General features: G+C 40.2%; 1 protein-coding gene across 1 annotated transcript; it reads left to right on the top strand.

Annotated features, from left to right (window-relative positions):
• The first annotated feature begins 1,287 nt into the window (after positions 1–1,287).
• Positions 1,288–14,942, top strand: cyb561d1 (cytochrome b561 family, member D1). The gene is made up of 3 exons (XM_030419574.1): positions 1,288–2,268; positions 4,252–4,289; positions 9,901–14,942. Exons 1-3 carry the CDS (start codon positions 2,112–2,114, stop codon positions 10,405–10,407), a joined length of 702 nt encoding a protein of 233 aa, XP_030275434.1. The 5' UTR covers positions 1,288–2,111; the 3' UTR covers positions 10,408–14,942.
• The last annotated feature ends 149 nt before the right edge of the window (positions 14,943–15,091 follow it).

Genomic DNA, 15,091 nt, shown 5'->3' with positions numbered 1-15,091 from the left:
CAGTTGAAATTTAGCCTTCTGGCTAACACTGGCACATTTACACTGCAAAATAAGTAATAATAAACTATTATAATATATTTCTAAGATGCAAAATGATACTATATGGAGGCCCTGGAAGCATGTGAGAAAAAAATCATCATCTTGGCCAAGACTGATCCAGGATGTTAAGATAATGGTACATAGACTTGGATTTCTATAGCTCTTTTCTAGTCCATTGACAAGTTGTCAAGTTGTGGTGTCTATAGTGAACGGCACTTGCCGAATTTCCATTTGAAGAGCGTTCATTATTTAAAAAAATGGATATAACCCAACATTTCTGAATAGATCATCTGAGTATTGCAGCTTTGACCACCTTAAAATGAATGAACATTAAAATAAATTAATTGAAGGAATATGTTGAACATCGAAATTCTAAAAAATTTTTTTTTTTTTGGGGGGGGGGTAACCAGACAACTGTGACATATTTATTACAGAAATGAGAACTGATTAATAATGCATTCAATGTCATAACCACAGACGCACGCCATACATGTTGCTCATGATACAAATGCACAATTCAAAACAGGCCGGCTATCATAAGTAACTAAAGAAGGGGAATGTTTACGGAGGAGCCAGGTAACAATACGGAGGCTCTTTGTGAAGCACTTAACTGAATCAGATCAATGTTGACGTCTGGCCTCCTTTACATTAATTAAAAATGTAGTGTCGAATACACGTGTTCTTTCAAACACATTTCAAGTTATCGTTCGCAGTTACACTGCAGCTCTGCTGAAATGGTCTCTGTAGTCAAGGGGTGCCCAGACGGATTTCTGGTCGGAAGCGAACACCTCTTGAACTCCAGGCTTAGTGTTAAATGGTGCTCATCGCTAGTTCCCAGTGGACTGACTTCATGTGACACTACTGGGCTCACATTATGCAACATAAGTCATACTTGAGGATCCTACATGTTTACAGAGCATTTCCACCCCAAACGAATGAAAATGTATTTACATAGTGATTTTTTTTATTTTTTTTTCTGGCTAGAGAAATGTGCAGGCTACATTTAACTCAATGGCGGACCAGCGTTGGCCCACGAGCATCACTACCGGCAGCCCTGCTTTAGTCCTATTGTATGTCCCTCTCCTAATAAATGATCATATGTTTCACACTAAATCCTCTCGGTAGTGTTGAGCAGACTGTGAAGAAGTAAGCAAACGGCTTGGTAGACAAACGGCGACTCAACTGAAAAAACCGGAAACAAGAGTGAAGCATCTCACTTCTATCATTCTCTTTGGTTTCGAACTTCAAACCAGGAAGTGAAACCAAAACAAGCCATCAGCAGAGACAGCTGCGGGTTAACAGCCTTCAATTCAATTTAAAAAACTGTCCTGGGCCCCCGGGGACAATTAAGCCTGCGTTATTCACTGCCATTCACACGAATGCGGCAGTGCCGTCAGAAGGTGGACATGTTTAGGCCAATAACCTTCCAGCTGACAGTAAAAGACCGACTTTTGTCAGGCCTGAGACCGCACAGTCTCCGCTTCTGATGCTGCTCTGTCTGCATTTGTTGCACCGACTGGCCTCGTTTTTAATCCGTTGACAGGCCACATTGGCCCGCTGTAATTGTTCAGTCAATTCGAAGAGAACTAGCCGTGAATACAAGTGGAAGTTAGTTGACTTTTCCTTTCAAAACATACCTCTTCAAACGAATACACATGTTAACTTTTAGCGTAAGGCTGTATCCGTTTCACAAGTAAGAATTGGATGTATTGGATCAGACGGATGTGACTACTGTTCTGGACTGTAAACTAAAGGAAGTGGACTAGAAGCTTCACCTGGACCCCGAGTTTGAAAAACTACATACCGGAAGTACTACGTGTTGTCTATGTAGGGCACGTTCATCGGATCTGCGTGTTGACGGTCTGTCCTTGTGTGTGTGTGTGTGTGTGTGTGTGTGTGTGTGTGTGTGTGTGTGTGTGTGTGTCTGTCCGTCCATCCAGTTCTTCCACTGTCACTTAGTGATTATGGAGCTCGTGCAGTGTTCCGGCAGAACACGCGCCGTGTCTGTCCGTCTGAGCGCACCTTTTCCACCCGTCGGAGTCGGCAGGTAGCCGGGCAGGTGGCTCAGCGGCATGCGGTCTGATGTGGAGTACAGCCCGGTGGGAGAGGGGCTGGGGATGCGGGACTACTGGCTCTATGTGTGGCTGCGGAGGGCGGCCGTGATAGCGGCTCATGTCACCGGTGTGGGCCTGACCCTCATCCTCTCCCTGCTGTCCAGACCCGGAACCAGTGAGTGGATATATGGATGACTGATGTACACGATTCACACTTACACACTGGCAGTTTAAATGAATAACACGCAGGTCGAGAAATGCATTGCCTGTTGTTTGGATTAATGGTTTACTAATAGTTTGAGATTAATGGACAGGACCTCTTCATTTATCTTTAATCCACGGAACAACGACTTTTAAAGGAGCACTATGTAATTGTATTTTTTTTTTGGGGGGGGGGTAATGAGAAGAGAAATATCTTCATTGGCTGATTTTGCTCTGCCTCTCTTTGTTTTTATGACTGAATAAACAAGTTATACTGTTTTTCTTTATTTATATGTGGCGGACCCTGCCACCTTCCCAGAGGAAAATGTTACTGCTCAAAGCTTGCTCCTTTATGGCTATGGAGCCGTAAAGGAGCTCAATGAGAATTCTCATTTCAGTCTGGTTGTAGTCTTTTTTGGTCTCAAACATTTCTCATTTGTTTCTCCTAAAATTCCTTAGGAGCAATAGTTGAGACTTGAGACTTTACCGTTTAAACCTCGCTCCTTTCCAGCACTGGGGAGACATTCTGAAACTTCATTGAGAGCTTGATGAGATCTCCTTTGAAACTTACAGGGAGCCCACGTTGAGATTTTCTGCATCTGTTTCTCAGGAGAAACAATTGAGAAACAGGAGAAATCAGCCACAGCCTCACTTTGGTCTCACAGAGATCTCATAGTTGTCTAGGAGAAATGAATGAGACACCACTGAGATCTCTTTTCCAATTTTCGTTTCCTCTGGGTTATTTTAACCTGAAACTTGTTTATTCTTTTATGGAAACAAGTTTGTATTATTACCTCATTAATATTGTAATTATAAAAAATCTGAGTTTGGATTCCTAATGACAAACGACAGTGTGCTCCTTTAAGGATAAGGCAGTTTTATTGGTCAAGTTTCTGTCTTCCCCAATTGCTCTTATTGGAAAAGTAGCTGTTGAAAATTAGGGGTGGATTTAAAAAAAAAAAAAAAGAGAGAGAGAAAAGCAATTAAAAAATAAACTCTCTTCCTAATAAGTACTTCAACAAGTTTTAGGGGTCCACTGGATGAGTGACTGTGGCAGTCAACACTTCACAGGATTCACTCTGGAAATATGTATCTGATGCTAGACTTACAGCTATTATTGTGTATTTGTGTGATATTTCTATTGATCTCTATCATGGTAGCAATTAATAATAGAATGTTAATTACTGAATGGATTTTTCAAATAGAATGTTTCCACTGCAAACTTTATTTCAGACTCACAAGAGGGTTTATAGCATGAAAAGAAACATACAAGATAAAACCACAACAATTATCATTCAATTAAAACAAAACACACAAACACAGTTCGTATGTAGGCTATCTCATCAGAGCTTTTTACACGTGGATGAGTACTAAGACCAGCCCTTCCTCGGGCTGGTTAACGTCACTATGATGCTGTTCTCAGACTCATCCAGGCAACCCCTAAAATCTTACATCAGGTGACTTAGAAGTGCCTGCCATGTAGGAACAGGAGCACAAACAGTTGAGACTGGCAGTTGTTCCATCTGGGAACCTGAAGCAACAACATGTTGGCCTGAGCATAAAGTTTACAACACTGTCAATAAATATCTTTGTCACTGCTCAAATCATCAGTCAGAATCTGATTAGGGTGACCATGTGTATGTCATAAGAGGAGTGTCACACAAGTGAAATACAGGAAAAACTCATTCCTGTCCTCTCTGCTTCTGACTGCCTTATTGTTACTCTTTTTGACATTAAATTTCATATTCACATCTTTGACATGCTGTGAGCACACCGTCAGTAGTTGCAGAAGTCTGGCACTATGATTAAAATTGCCCAACTACCCCCTAAAGCTAGAAACACTATTAGTTTTGTGATCGCTCGATAGTTTTGTCATCCTTGAACATATAGCACCCATGGATTGTCTTTGGATAGTTTTGGATTGTAAGATGCTGACTGGTGTTTTTCTCTGTTCCAGGTCTGTTTTCTTGGCATCCAGTGTGTATGTCAGTCGCAGTAAGTTTACAGTCCATGCATGACTTCACCCTCTCCACCTCATTCTCATGTGCATACAGCCACCCAAACACACATAGTAACACACACAGTGAGAAGTAGTCAGTCAGCAGTCTGATCTGTTCAGGTGTTCAGCTTTCATACAGTGGTTTACCATATCAGTCTTTCTGACAGTTCACGTTCAAACAAACACTCTCATTCACCTGCAGTGCTGTATGAGTTTGGATTATTTCACTAAATAATGTCATTGCAAATACCATTGTCACACAAGAATAACATTCATTTCGTTATCTTAAGTATGATATTTTTTATTATTAGTTTTCTTTTTCATGATCTTAATAGAATCATGATAGATAATTAGTACTTAGAGTGGAAATACAGTGTGTACATCTGTTCTGTACTTGTTTTTTTTTTTTGTTTTTTTTGTGGTAGCCAGCTGTGTCCTTCATATCTAATGCTACATTTTCTAATTGTGGCTGGTTTGCTAAAGCACACGACATTTTTGGGCCCTCAGGGGCCCTAAAGGTTTATGGTGTGCTGTGTGGTTATTACTTTGTGATGTTTTAATTAGGGCTGGGCAATATAGACACAATAAAATATCACAATATTGTTGACCAGATTCTTGCTGTTGATATTAGGGGTGGGAATTACAGAGCAACTCACGATAGGATACGCTTCACAATATGATGCCCAGGATACTGATGGTATCATGAAACAGCGGTTGTGTGATAATCGACACTTTGCAAGACAATCATCTAATGATGCATTAGGATACATGTAACTGAAGAATACAAAATAGCCCTAAAAAAATAAAATCAGGAATAATCTATTATTCACTACATTGTGGTGTCAGTTTCGCGGAATTTGAAACATGAACTGAGGTGAAAGAATGTCTATAAAAGCACACAGAGTCTGAGCTTAGTGCCTCTTTACCGCACACACTGCAACTTGTCCATGTGTGCTATCATTCCAATTTAAAAGAGTTATAAAGTGACAACAGGTTGAACTGCCAGAAATCAGAACAATTCTGGAGTTAAAATGTTTAAAGGAAGGATACAACTATGCCTGACTAAAATCTGTATGAATTTAATCTGTAATGTACAGAAGTTTACACCACAAGGAGTCAGGGAGCAGGGACTCTGGTGAGTCAGTTGTCAGGGGAATCTGTTTAGAGCGGCTTCAAGTTTTAATATAATTACTGATTTTCGGTGCCAGTGTATTGTTAATTTTATAGCAAGAATAAGCAGTTTGACATATTACTGTGCAGATATTTTCCCACCCCTTATCGATATTGTGACAATGTTGAAGGGATTTCTATAGTTTCTTTGAGAGGAATGATAACACAACGAGTTTCTTCATAAATAATCATCAGTAATGTGCATATAAGTGAGTATTAGAACAGCCTGGTGAGTTCAGAAAATTAAATAATTTTACTGTCATGCAGCCTTTGAAACCAGGAAAAGACAATACTTAGGATATATCATGATATGACGATATTCAAAATCATAGACGATATTTTCATATCATAATTACAATATAATATCTTCATATTGCCAAGCCCTTATTTTCATTTAATTGATAATGTGTTTAGTAAATACGAACCTGAAATCAGAGCTTTTGTAAGTTGTACCTCAGCTTAAGGCAGTGTTGAAGTGAGGCCCCTGTTTTATAATGTTGTTTGATACCTACAGTACATCAGGTGATACCAAGCTTACATGGTACATACTGAATACATTTGCATGTAATTAATTAGAACTAACTATCTCGTGTCACTGCCACTGTGGGTTTATCCGGCCGTGCTGCTAAGTGACTGACAACAGAATGAAGTATTTATTATGGCCATGAGCTAATCATTCACTAAATGCAAAACCATGATACCCATGATAAATGCCACAGTTTTTGTGTCTTATATGTATAAAATGTAGTTTATGTAGGTGGACTATCATTTGGAATGATACAACAATTTAGTTATTTCCATAATGATTTACATAATACTACTACTATTACATAAGAAAGCAGTCATGTGCTGTGTGGTTTTTGTTTTGAGATAAACAAATGAAATATAAACAGTTCCAAGAATAGCATAGATTTCACAAGTGTTTCTTCAGTAGAATATTAACTCTCCTGTATTCAGCATTCCTTTACCTTCACACCCTCTGCTCTGCTCTTTGTGTCTCCATCCTCTTTCCACTGTGAATAATAGATGGCAGGGAGAGCGAACTCTGAGGACGGTGTTGCATCACTGAGTCAGAGATTGAGTTACAAACTGACCCAGAATGTGTTGGCAGAAACGGCTTTGTACCCTGACATGGCGTACAGGTTGATGTTGGGCTTTGTCATGGATCATGGCAGCACATAGTGATGAGTCAGTCATAATGTGTCATCACAGTGCGTGTTGATGACTTACTGTACAAACAACATGCCTCCTCTGCCAGGAACAACTCCTCCATTAGAGCTGTGAATCTTTGATTGATGTGTTGAGTTTCTTTCACAGAAATCAATTCAAAGCTCATACAGTAGAAGCTTGTTTATAACTCATGCTCTCTTTAACCACCTCTCTCTCTCTCTCTCTCTCCCTCTTTCGCTCTCTCTCTCTCTCTCTCCCTCGCTCTCTCTCTCTCTCTCTCAATTCAATTCAATTCAATTCAATTCAATTGGCTTTATTGGCATGACGTAACATCGTACATATTGCCAAAGCAAGCATTACAATTTATAATAATCACAATAAAGGAAAAAAGTATTTACAATGAATTCACAGATAATCGGTAGAATTAAAATTAATAATAAATAAATAAAAATAAAAATACAGTAAATCACTCAATTTGTGTCAACTAAAAAATATCATTTAAAGTCATTAAAAGGTTACAATATAACAAACAATAAATGTGTGTGTCAGCTGATAGTGTGTGTGTGTCCCTGGCTGTCTCTCAGTGTGTGGCAGGCAGAAACATACACTGCTGCTAATGTGCTGCTCTTTGATTCTTCCCCGAGTAGGATCGGCAGTTTTTCCTCATCAGATAGTTTAGAGAAGGAACCTTTTGTTACAATTTCAAATTTAGGGAGACAGAATTCTCTAATATATTTAAATTTTTCACATTTGGTGAGGAAGTGTAACTCTGTCTCAGGTTCATTGAGACTGCAGTGACAGCACAGCCTCTGCTCTGCAGGGTGCCTCCCTGTTTCAGTAGCCAGGCTGTGTTCGCTCAGTCTGTACTTTGTCAAGGTTGGTTTTAGCTGAAGATCAGTCACCGTGCTCAGGTACTCTGCTGTGGTGTAGGGTCGATTTAGAGCCAGATAGCATTGCATTTTGCTCTGTGTTTTTGTTTGTGTTTGCCAGTAGGCGATGTAGTTTTGTTTTGATTGTTTAGTGATTAGGTTGGGTGTGATTGGTGAGCTGGTGTGTTCCTGGGCTGTGTTAGAAGGGTTTGTGCAGGTTTGTGATCTCAGCCTCTGAACCAGTTGGGTAAGGGGGTTCCTGCTGCTCATGTCTTGGCATTGCAGGGCTTGATAATGATAAGAGAGGGGGTCACTTAGTTTTAGATGTGTCCAAAAGTTAATTGCTCTTTTTTGTATTTTTATAATTAGTGGGTATTTGCCTAATTCTGCCCTGCATGCATTGTTTGTGGCTTTCCTCTGGACATGTAGAAGAATTTTACACAGCTCTGCATGCAGGGTCTCAATGGGATGTTTATCCCACTGAGTGAAGTCATGATTTGTAAGTGGACCCCACACCTCACTGCCATAGAGTGCGATTGGTTCAATAACGCATTCAATTAATTTGAGCCAAATTCGTGTTGGTATTTCAGTTTGTATATGTTTCTTTATGGCGTAGAAAGCCCGGTGTGCTTTATCTCTCAGCTCATGAACTGCATCATTAAAATGTCCAGTTGAATTTAGTTTTATCCCCAGATAGGTGTAGTTTGTGCAGTATTCTACTTGTTGTGTGCCAATTTTAAACTTAGGTTGAATGTCCTGAGTTTTGGATCTTTTTTGGAAGATCATTATTTTGGTCTTTTTGGGGTTTACTGTCAGGGCCCAGGTCTGACAGTAATGCTCTAGCAGATCCAAACTCTGCTGTAGACCCTGTGCTGTCGGGGACAGCAGAACCAGGTCATCTGCAAAGAGGAGGCATTTCACCTCCTCATTGTGGAGACTTACACCAGGTACAGATGACTTTTCTAGGGTAGTTGCCAATTCATTAATGTAGATATTGAAAAGTCCAGGGCTGAGGTTACAGCCCTGGCGGACGCCTCGTCCTTGGGTGAAGTATTCTGTCCTCATTTTGCCTATTTTTACGCTGCACATATTGCCCGAATACATTGATTTGATAATATCATATGTTTTACCCCCTATACCACTCTCAATAATTTTGTAAAATAATCCATCATGCCAAATGGAGTCAAAAGCTTTTTGGAAGTCAATAAAACAGGCAAACAGTTTGTTTTTATTTTGGTTTATATGTTTATCTATTAGGGTATGTAGGGTGTAAATATGATCGGTTGTGCGTTGTTTTGGTATGAATCCAATTTGGCTTTTGCTCAAGACATTGTGTTTGGTAAGGAAGCTCATAAGTCTGGTGTTCATAATGTTACAGAAAACCTTCCCCAGATTACTGTTCACACAGATGCCTCGGTAATTATTAGGGTCAAATTTGTCTCCGTTTTTATAAATTGGGGTTATAAGTCCACGATTCCAGATCTCAGGGAAAAAACCTACACTCAGAACCAAATTGAATAGTTTTAATATGGCCGATTGGAATTTTTTGTCTATGTTTTTTAGCATCTCATTCATTATGCCATCAGGCCCACAAGCTTTTTTAGATTTGAGGGTCTGCAGTTTCTCTCTCTCTCTCTCTCTCTCTCTCTCTCTCCCCCCCATATGAAATGTTAAAGTGAAACGAAGACCACTGATTCCTACTCAGTTGAAGTGTAAATCTTTAAGTACAGGTCACCAGTTCCCTAAGACAGCTGGTCAAAGTCTTTATAAAATGTCACTCTAACAGGAAACAAAACAATGTAGATGTATGGGACTATTGTTAGTGGCACATAATCCACATTTTGTGTTTAATTTAGTGGGAGCAGGACGGTGTGTGTGAGTCAAAATAAACTACACTGTGTGTTTGTAGTAATGAAGGATCATGCAACAGTGTAGACAACAGTGAAACTCAAAGGCACAGAGATAATATAGCAAGGCCTAAATATCTAGGCACAGATTGAAATGAGCATCACTTGTGTCCTTATATATCTTATATCTTATATATCTTCTGAATTAACTGTCGGACTTCGATGCAGCCATGTCAACTTGCTCCCAGATCGTATTCATTACTTAGGTGAGTGATGATTATAATTGGGAGAAATGACAGCCCAAACTACAAGAACAAGACCCAAGTTGTAACTAAACTGGAATTATCCATTAATTCACACATACGAAAATAACTTCAATATGAGCTGAAGGGAGTTCAACAGCAGCCACATGATTTCAACACAGCATCCATTTATTCCTTCGTCAGTCGTGTTGTGATGTACATCGGAACCCCTTCTTTGGTTTCTCTAGCTGCTCTGAAATAAAGAATGAAAACACCTTTATTGACACCTGTCTTCTTCTCCCCCTGCAGTACTGCCTGTGTATGACTGAAGGCATCCTAGTCTTCTCAGCTGAAGGTTCCCTCTTCTGCTTTAAATCTCGGAAGGGTAAAGTCCGTCTCCACTGGTTCTGTCAGGCACTGGTGCTGATAGCTGCGGCCACTGGGCTGGGCTTCATGGTGGCCAGCAAGAATGTGTCAGAGCGCCCCCACCTGGTCACCTGGCACAGTTTGTTGGGTATCTGCACATTGGCCGCCACAACGCTCCAAGCGGCTTGCGGTGTCTGCGTGATCTTCCCGAAGCTTCTGCGTCTCTCCTCCTCTCTGCCGAGGCTGAAGCTGTACCACGCCACCTGTGGTCTGGTGGTCTACCTGCTGGCCACAGTGACCGTGGTGTCAGCCATGTTCTCAGACTGGTTCCAGGCCACGGTGAAAGGGGTTGCCTGGTGGGCCTTTCTCCTGCTGCCTTTCTTCCCCGCCCTGGTGGTGATGAACCAGATCACCAATGCCTACCTGCCTCGTAAGAAGATCAGCAGCTGAAAGGCACATAGCAGAAGGCAGATTCACTTCTGTGGCCCAGAGAGTCAAGTGAAAGCAAAGTCCTCCACCAAAGCAGCCTTTGGATGCAAAATAAGTAAAGCAAAGAGCTTCACACACTGGTTGTCCTATAGACAGTAGAAGAAACATGTTCAGAAAACATGGGTACAGTCTTACGACCCTGATTCCATAACAGTGTGGATGCTGCGTCAAACAGAATAACCAGAATTTGCTTATCCTTTCTTGACATATATAATATATTTCATGTTTGACCTCATCAGCTTTATTATTTTTTGTAAATATCTGCTTATTCTGAATTGATACAAGCTACAGGTTTCAAACAAGTTGAGAAAGTGGCAACAAAGGACTGTGAATGCGGCCCCCTCACCAGGACTTGGTTCCTGGGCTCAGGAATACTTTTGTTCTGTTTTCAGTAAACAGTTTGTTTTAAAATGATCGCATTCTGTTTTTATGTAGAACTTTAACACAGCATCCCCACTCTTTTGGAATTGGGGTTGTACCCCACAGACATCTGAAGAGAAGTTTTGAAATCTGGAGTTTAGTTGTATTGTTTGTCAAGCTCCAGTTACTGGAGCCAGAAAAGTCTTCTTCTGCAGTGTCTGGGTGAAGCTCAGGTTGTGAACATCTGATTTGGAACATTTGATCTCACTAATGATCAATTTGCACTCTCAAATTTAATTGGTCTGCACAAATTTGTACCATCAAATTTCTTATTTGTGCACACAGAGTATTTAATTTCTCCAATGAAGTTATTGTTATTGTTATTAGGAACTAAAGCTCTCATATTGCATGGAAAAACCAGAGCGTTAGCAAGTTGCTAGTAGCTGTAGCTGGTCTTCCATTTGATAAAAAAGAGGAATGAAAGAAGTCATGTTAGGGTTCAAAATGCCCAAAGTCAAAAATTTGACGGTATGCATTACTAGGTTGTGTGCACTCATTGAAAAAAGTTTCCCCTGACTCTTGGATACTGTTCAGCATAGTTTCTGAGAGCCTGCACCTGGTGGTCAGTAGAAGTGTAGCTTAAAACATTGCAAATTCGCCATCGTCCAGCAACTTCTGGAAAAAGCAAGCCATTTTCTAATTCAGTGACACTTTGCACAATATGTGGACTAACATGTCAAATATAGACACACATGAAACCCAGGACACAACAGGGTGCATTACCCTGACAGAACTACTGGAGGCAATTGCACAGGTGGAGCCTGTGGACGCCTCTGAACTTCCTCCGTCTGTTGCCTCTCCGGGGGAGTATTTGCACTACATATGCAAAAGTCAAAGACCATGCATGTTGTCTGGTTTCTGAAGGGATGCTTTGTCACCCTTACTGCTGTTTGTTAAAGGACACAGCTTTAGTGATGATGGGGCTGTTGAGGATTATATACCAGCCTGTACATTTTAAATCATTTCTCCATTAATGATGTTTTTGTGTTGTGTCTGTCTGGCTGCTTGTAGGTGCCGCATGAAGCATTTTAACATTTAACTTACATCAGTCCATATTTGAATATCAACACTGATCCAAATGAAGCAGCGTTATGTGAAAGAGGTCACTTGTGTGTATCTGATGGTGCTGTATTGATGTTGTTCCTGGAACATCATGACTAATGTTTCTCAGAAACATTATTTGTACTTATGAACCAGCCTTGAAATTCACATCTAGAGGTGCAAAATGGTTGAGTAGATTAAGTATAGGACTTCACCTCAGGAGATCACGGTTCATGTCCTGTATGGAACACATCATTATATTGTTCACTCATTTAACACCAAGTTCACTTTTTTTTCAGGTTTCATTCAGTTTTTTGTGGCTGTTTGGTCAGGTTAAAGGAATAAAAACGTTGGTTAAGTTTAGGAAAACATTTTGGGTTAAAATAGAACCTTCTGCATTCTATTCCCTCAAGGGTTAGTAAAATTGAGTAACATTACACCACCAACACAGATCATGCGCTGTCACTCACAAACCAATAGACAATTATAACCCAGCTTTTTTTTTTAGCTCATTGTGTTGGTGATATGGCACATCTACTGTTTGGTTCAGTCAGACAGCAAAGCTTTGATAAGCCCACTTCACACCACCTGTCCTGAGCCACAGCAGACTAAGCTTCTCACAGGGGCTGATAGAAAAACACACTTCACACACATACACACACTCATTTTTATCAGGAGAAATGGTAGAACGATGTATTAGATAAGTGAACACTGGAAAGTTACCATTGTATTTATCATTGGTGTTAACTATTGGTTTTCCTTACTGAGGCCTCATTTGATGCCAAAACTAGCATTGATAACCCAACAATGACACATATATGAAAAGCTGCATGTGGCACCTCTGGTTCATGAGCTGGTATTTTTTGTGGACACGTGACCCTTTTCTGTCTTTAAGTGGCTGTTTGTGAGTCACGCTCTTTGTGTTCAACCCAATCACCAGAATAATTGTTAGATTAGTACTTTTTTGCAAAACCGCAGATAAGATAAAACTAAAAGTTTCTTCATGTTGCAAACCTATGTTTGTTAAGGTCAAATTTTCTATTGAATGCTGAGTTTTTGCTCTGGTTAGGTTTAGAAAAACATCAGGGTTTGGCTTTAAATGGCCTCTTTTCGTCACCACAAAATGGCTAAAACTTTTGGCAGGTCTCCATCAAAAAACATTCGACTTAGTGGCCACAGATACGGCTGGGGACAGTCCGCCTTCATGTGAAAACTAGTGGGTCACCCGTTCACAGCCACAGTTCTGGCTTGTTATAATACTGCCGCCATCACCACCTGTGAAAGTCAGCTAATAAGCATATGATGTGAATGTGACATGCCACGTTTGGTACGAATGTCAACCTTGGACTTATCTGTGGCAGAAATATTAACTGCTAACATTAAATCCAGGCGACTTGGCTGTTGTGTTTGTTTGCTTTTGTTCTCAATAGGAGAAATGAGTGTGCACTCACACAATAGTGAGTGCACGCTCATTTTTGCTTTTGCTTTTTCATACAAAGCCAAAGATAATAGCTCTCTCCTTGCAAAGATGTCATCAGTCAGTCCCTCCAAGCTGACACAAATTAATCTGTCCCATCATTCTTACAAGTTGAAGTTCTGTCAAGAATGTCTGAGAAATGGTCAAATCTGAAGGCTTGAAAATCGACCAGTCACTGCACTTTTTCCATTCAGAATTAGCTTTCCATCATTAAAATCAAAGTTTCTACTGGTAGGAGGACAATTCTCCTTGACTGTTTTTTCGTTGCTACTTCTGTAAGAAAAGTTCTGTCTGGTTTCACGTCAGCTCAGAGGAACAGCCTGTATGGCAATAAAAGTTAAGAACTGTAAAATAATTAGTTTGTTAAGTTAAAATTTCCTTTAGTAGAACTACAAAATTCCAGGTATAAAATGAATTTTGTAACTGCTCTTTATTTTTTTAAAGCTGCTACAGGGAACTCACATTTCTTCTTGATTCTGGTGCTCCCTGTGGAGAAACATGAAACAAAGTAAACTTTGATTTAGTGCTGTACCACCAGACCACAGTGTCTGTCCTCAGGCTGTTAGACTCTAGCCCTTTTCACACAGAGACTCTGCATTATCTCTGCAACAAAGGCTCACCTTCTCTCTTTCGTTTGTTCACATTCAACCAAGCATGATCCAAAAGAGACGTGACAGTATACAGCATGATGTTGAGATCTGTTGTTTTTTTTAAATCATGTTTCCCCGTTAAACACCTGTTAATCTAAACATGTATCCGCTGACTGTTTATAATCACATGGATGCAGATACAGTGTGCTGTGATTGAGATCTGACCCACCTTGCACCCTGGAAAGTGACAAAGTTATGTTTTTCGCTCAAAATCACATAATTACATAATCACCATCAGTAAACAGCGGAGCCTGTCAGCTTTCACTTGTGGGGAGTTCAAGTTCTGTGGTGAGTTGAAGTTTTCTGCTCTGAATCGTGTCACATAATCACCACCATTCAACTGCGGGAGCTCCCTGGCTCTGCTGCCGGGGACAGATGCAGTTTTTCAGGCGGAAATATGATAAACAGTAGGTAGAACCGACAGGACGACTGACAGGATGACAGACAGGATGAGAGAGGCTTCTCCACGTATAACTGTGGTATTTCTATACTCATATAAGATGCTGAAGATGGGACCTGCTACCATGTTACTGTTTGTTCCAGCACTGAAAGAGCAGAGTGAATAGGGCTTCTATTAAGAATAGCTATATTAAACAAATAGAAATAGACTTCTTGCTGTTGGTCCAGTTTGTGTATGTAGGTCATATAGAGGCATCGGTATTAAATTGAGACTGTTTCAGTACCAGTTAAAAGTTCCTTGTAGTACCTTAAGGTGACTTAAAAGAACTTATGTCCCTCCTCATTAAATGGTAAAAATATTATACTTGTTCTTACTGAGCACAACTCGCACACAAACATATCCTTTTGTTCATCTTACTACTCAGGACTTTGCTGTATGAGCCTGTTTAGAGTGTGCATGAGGTGATCAGAATGTAAACCTTCTATAATAAACACATTTTAAAAATGTATGTTTATTTTACTTTATTGTTTCATTCCTAATGAGACAAATCCACCTTTAAACACGGCATTGTTATGAGGGAGTCACCATCTCCGGACTCAAGCATTTATTTTGATGCTTTCCTTTAATGTTCCTGGGTAACTGCAGTGACTAACGTGG

This window comes from Sparus aurata, chromosome 6 (assembly GCF_900880675.1).
Source record: "Sparus aurata chromosome 6, fSpaAur1.1, whole genome shotgun sequence".
In the NCBI taxonomy this organism is placed as follows: Eukaryota; Metazoa; Chordata; class Actinopteri; order Spariformes; family Sparidae; genus Sparus; species Sparus aurata.
The sequence above is the reverse complement of the archived record's forward strand: the minus strand, read 5'-3'. Positions and strand labels throughout refer to the sequence as shown.

Coding starts and splice junctions, on each gene's coding strand:
- cyb561d1 (XM_030419574.1), top strand. CDS start 2,112: ATGCGGTCTGATGTGGAGTACAGCCCGGTGGGAGAGGGGCTGGGGATG. Junction 2,269..4,251: donor GCTGTCCAGACCCGGAACCA/GTGAGTGGATAT, acceptor TCTCTGTTCCAG/GTCTGTTTTCTTGGCATCCA. Junction 4,290..9,900: donor CAGTGTGTATGTCAGTCGCA/GTAAGTTTACAG, acceptor CTCCCCCTGCAG/TACTGCCTGTGTATGACTGA.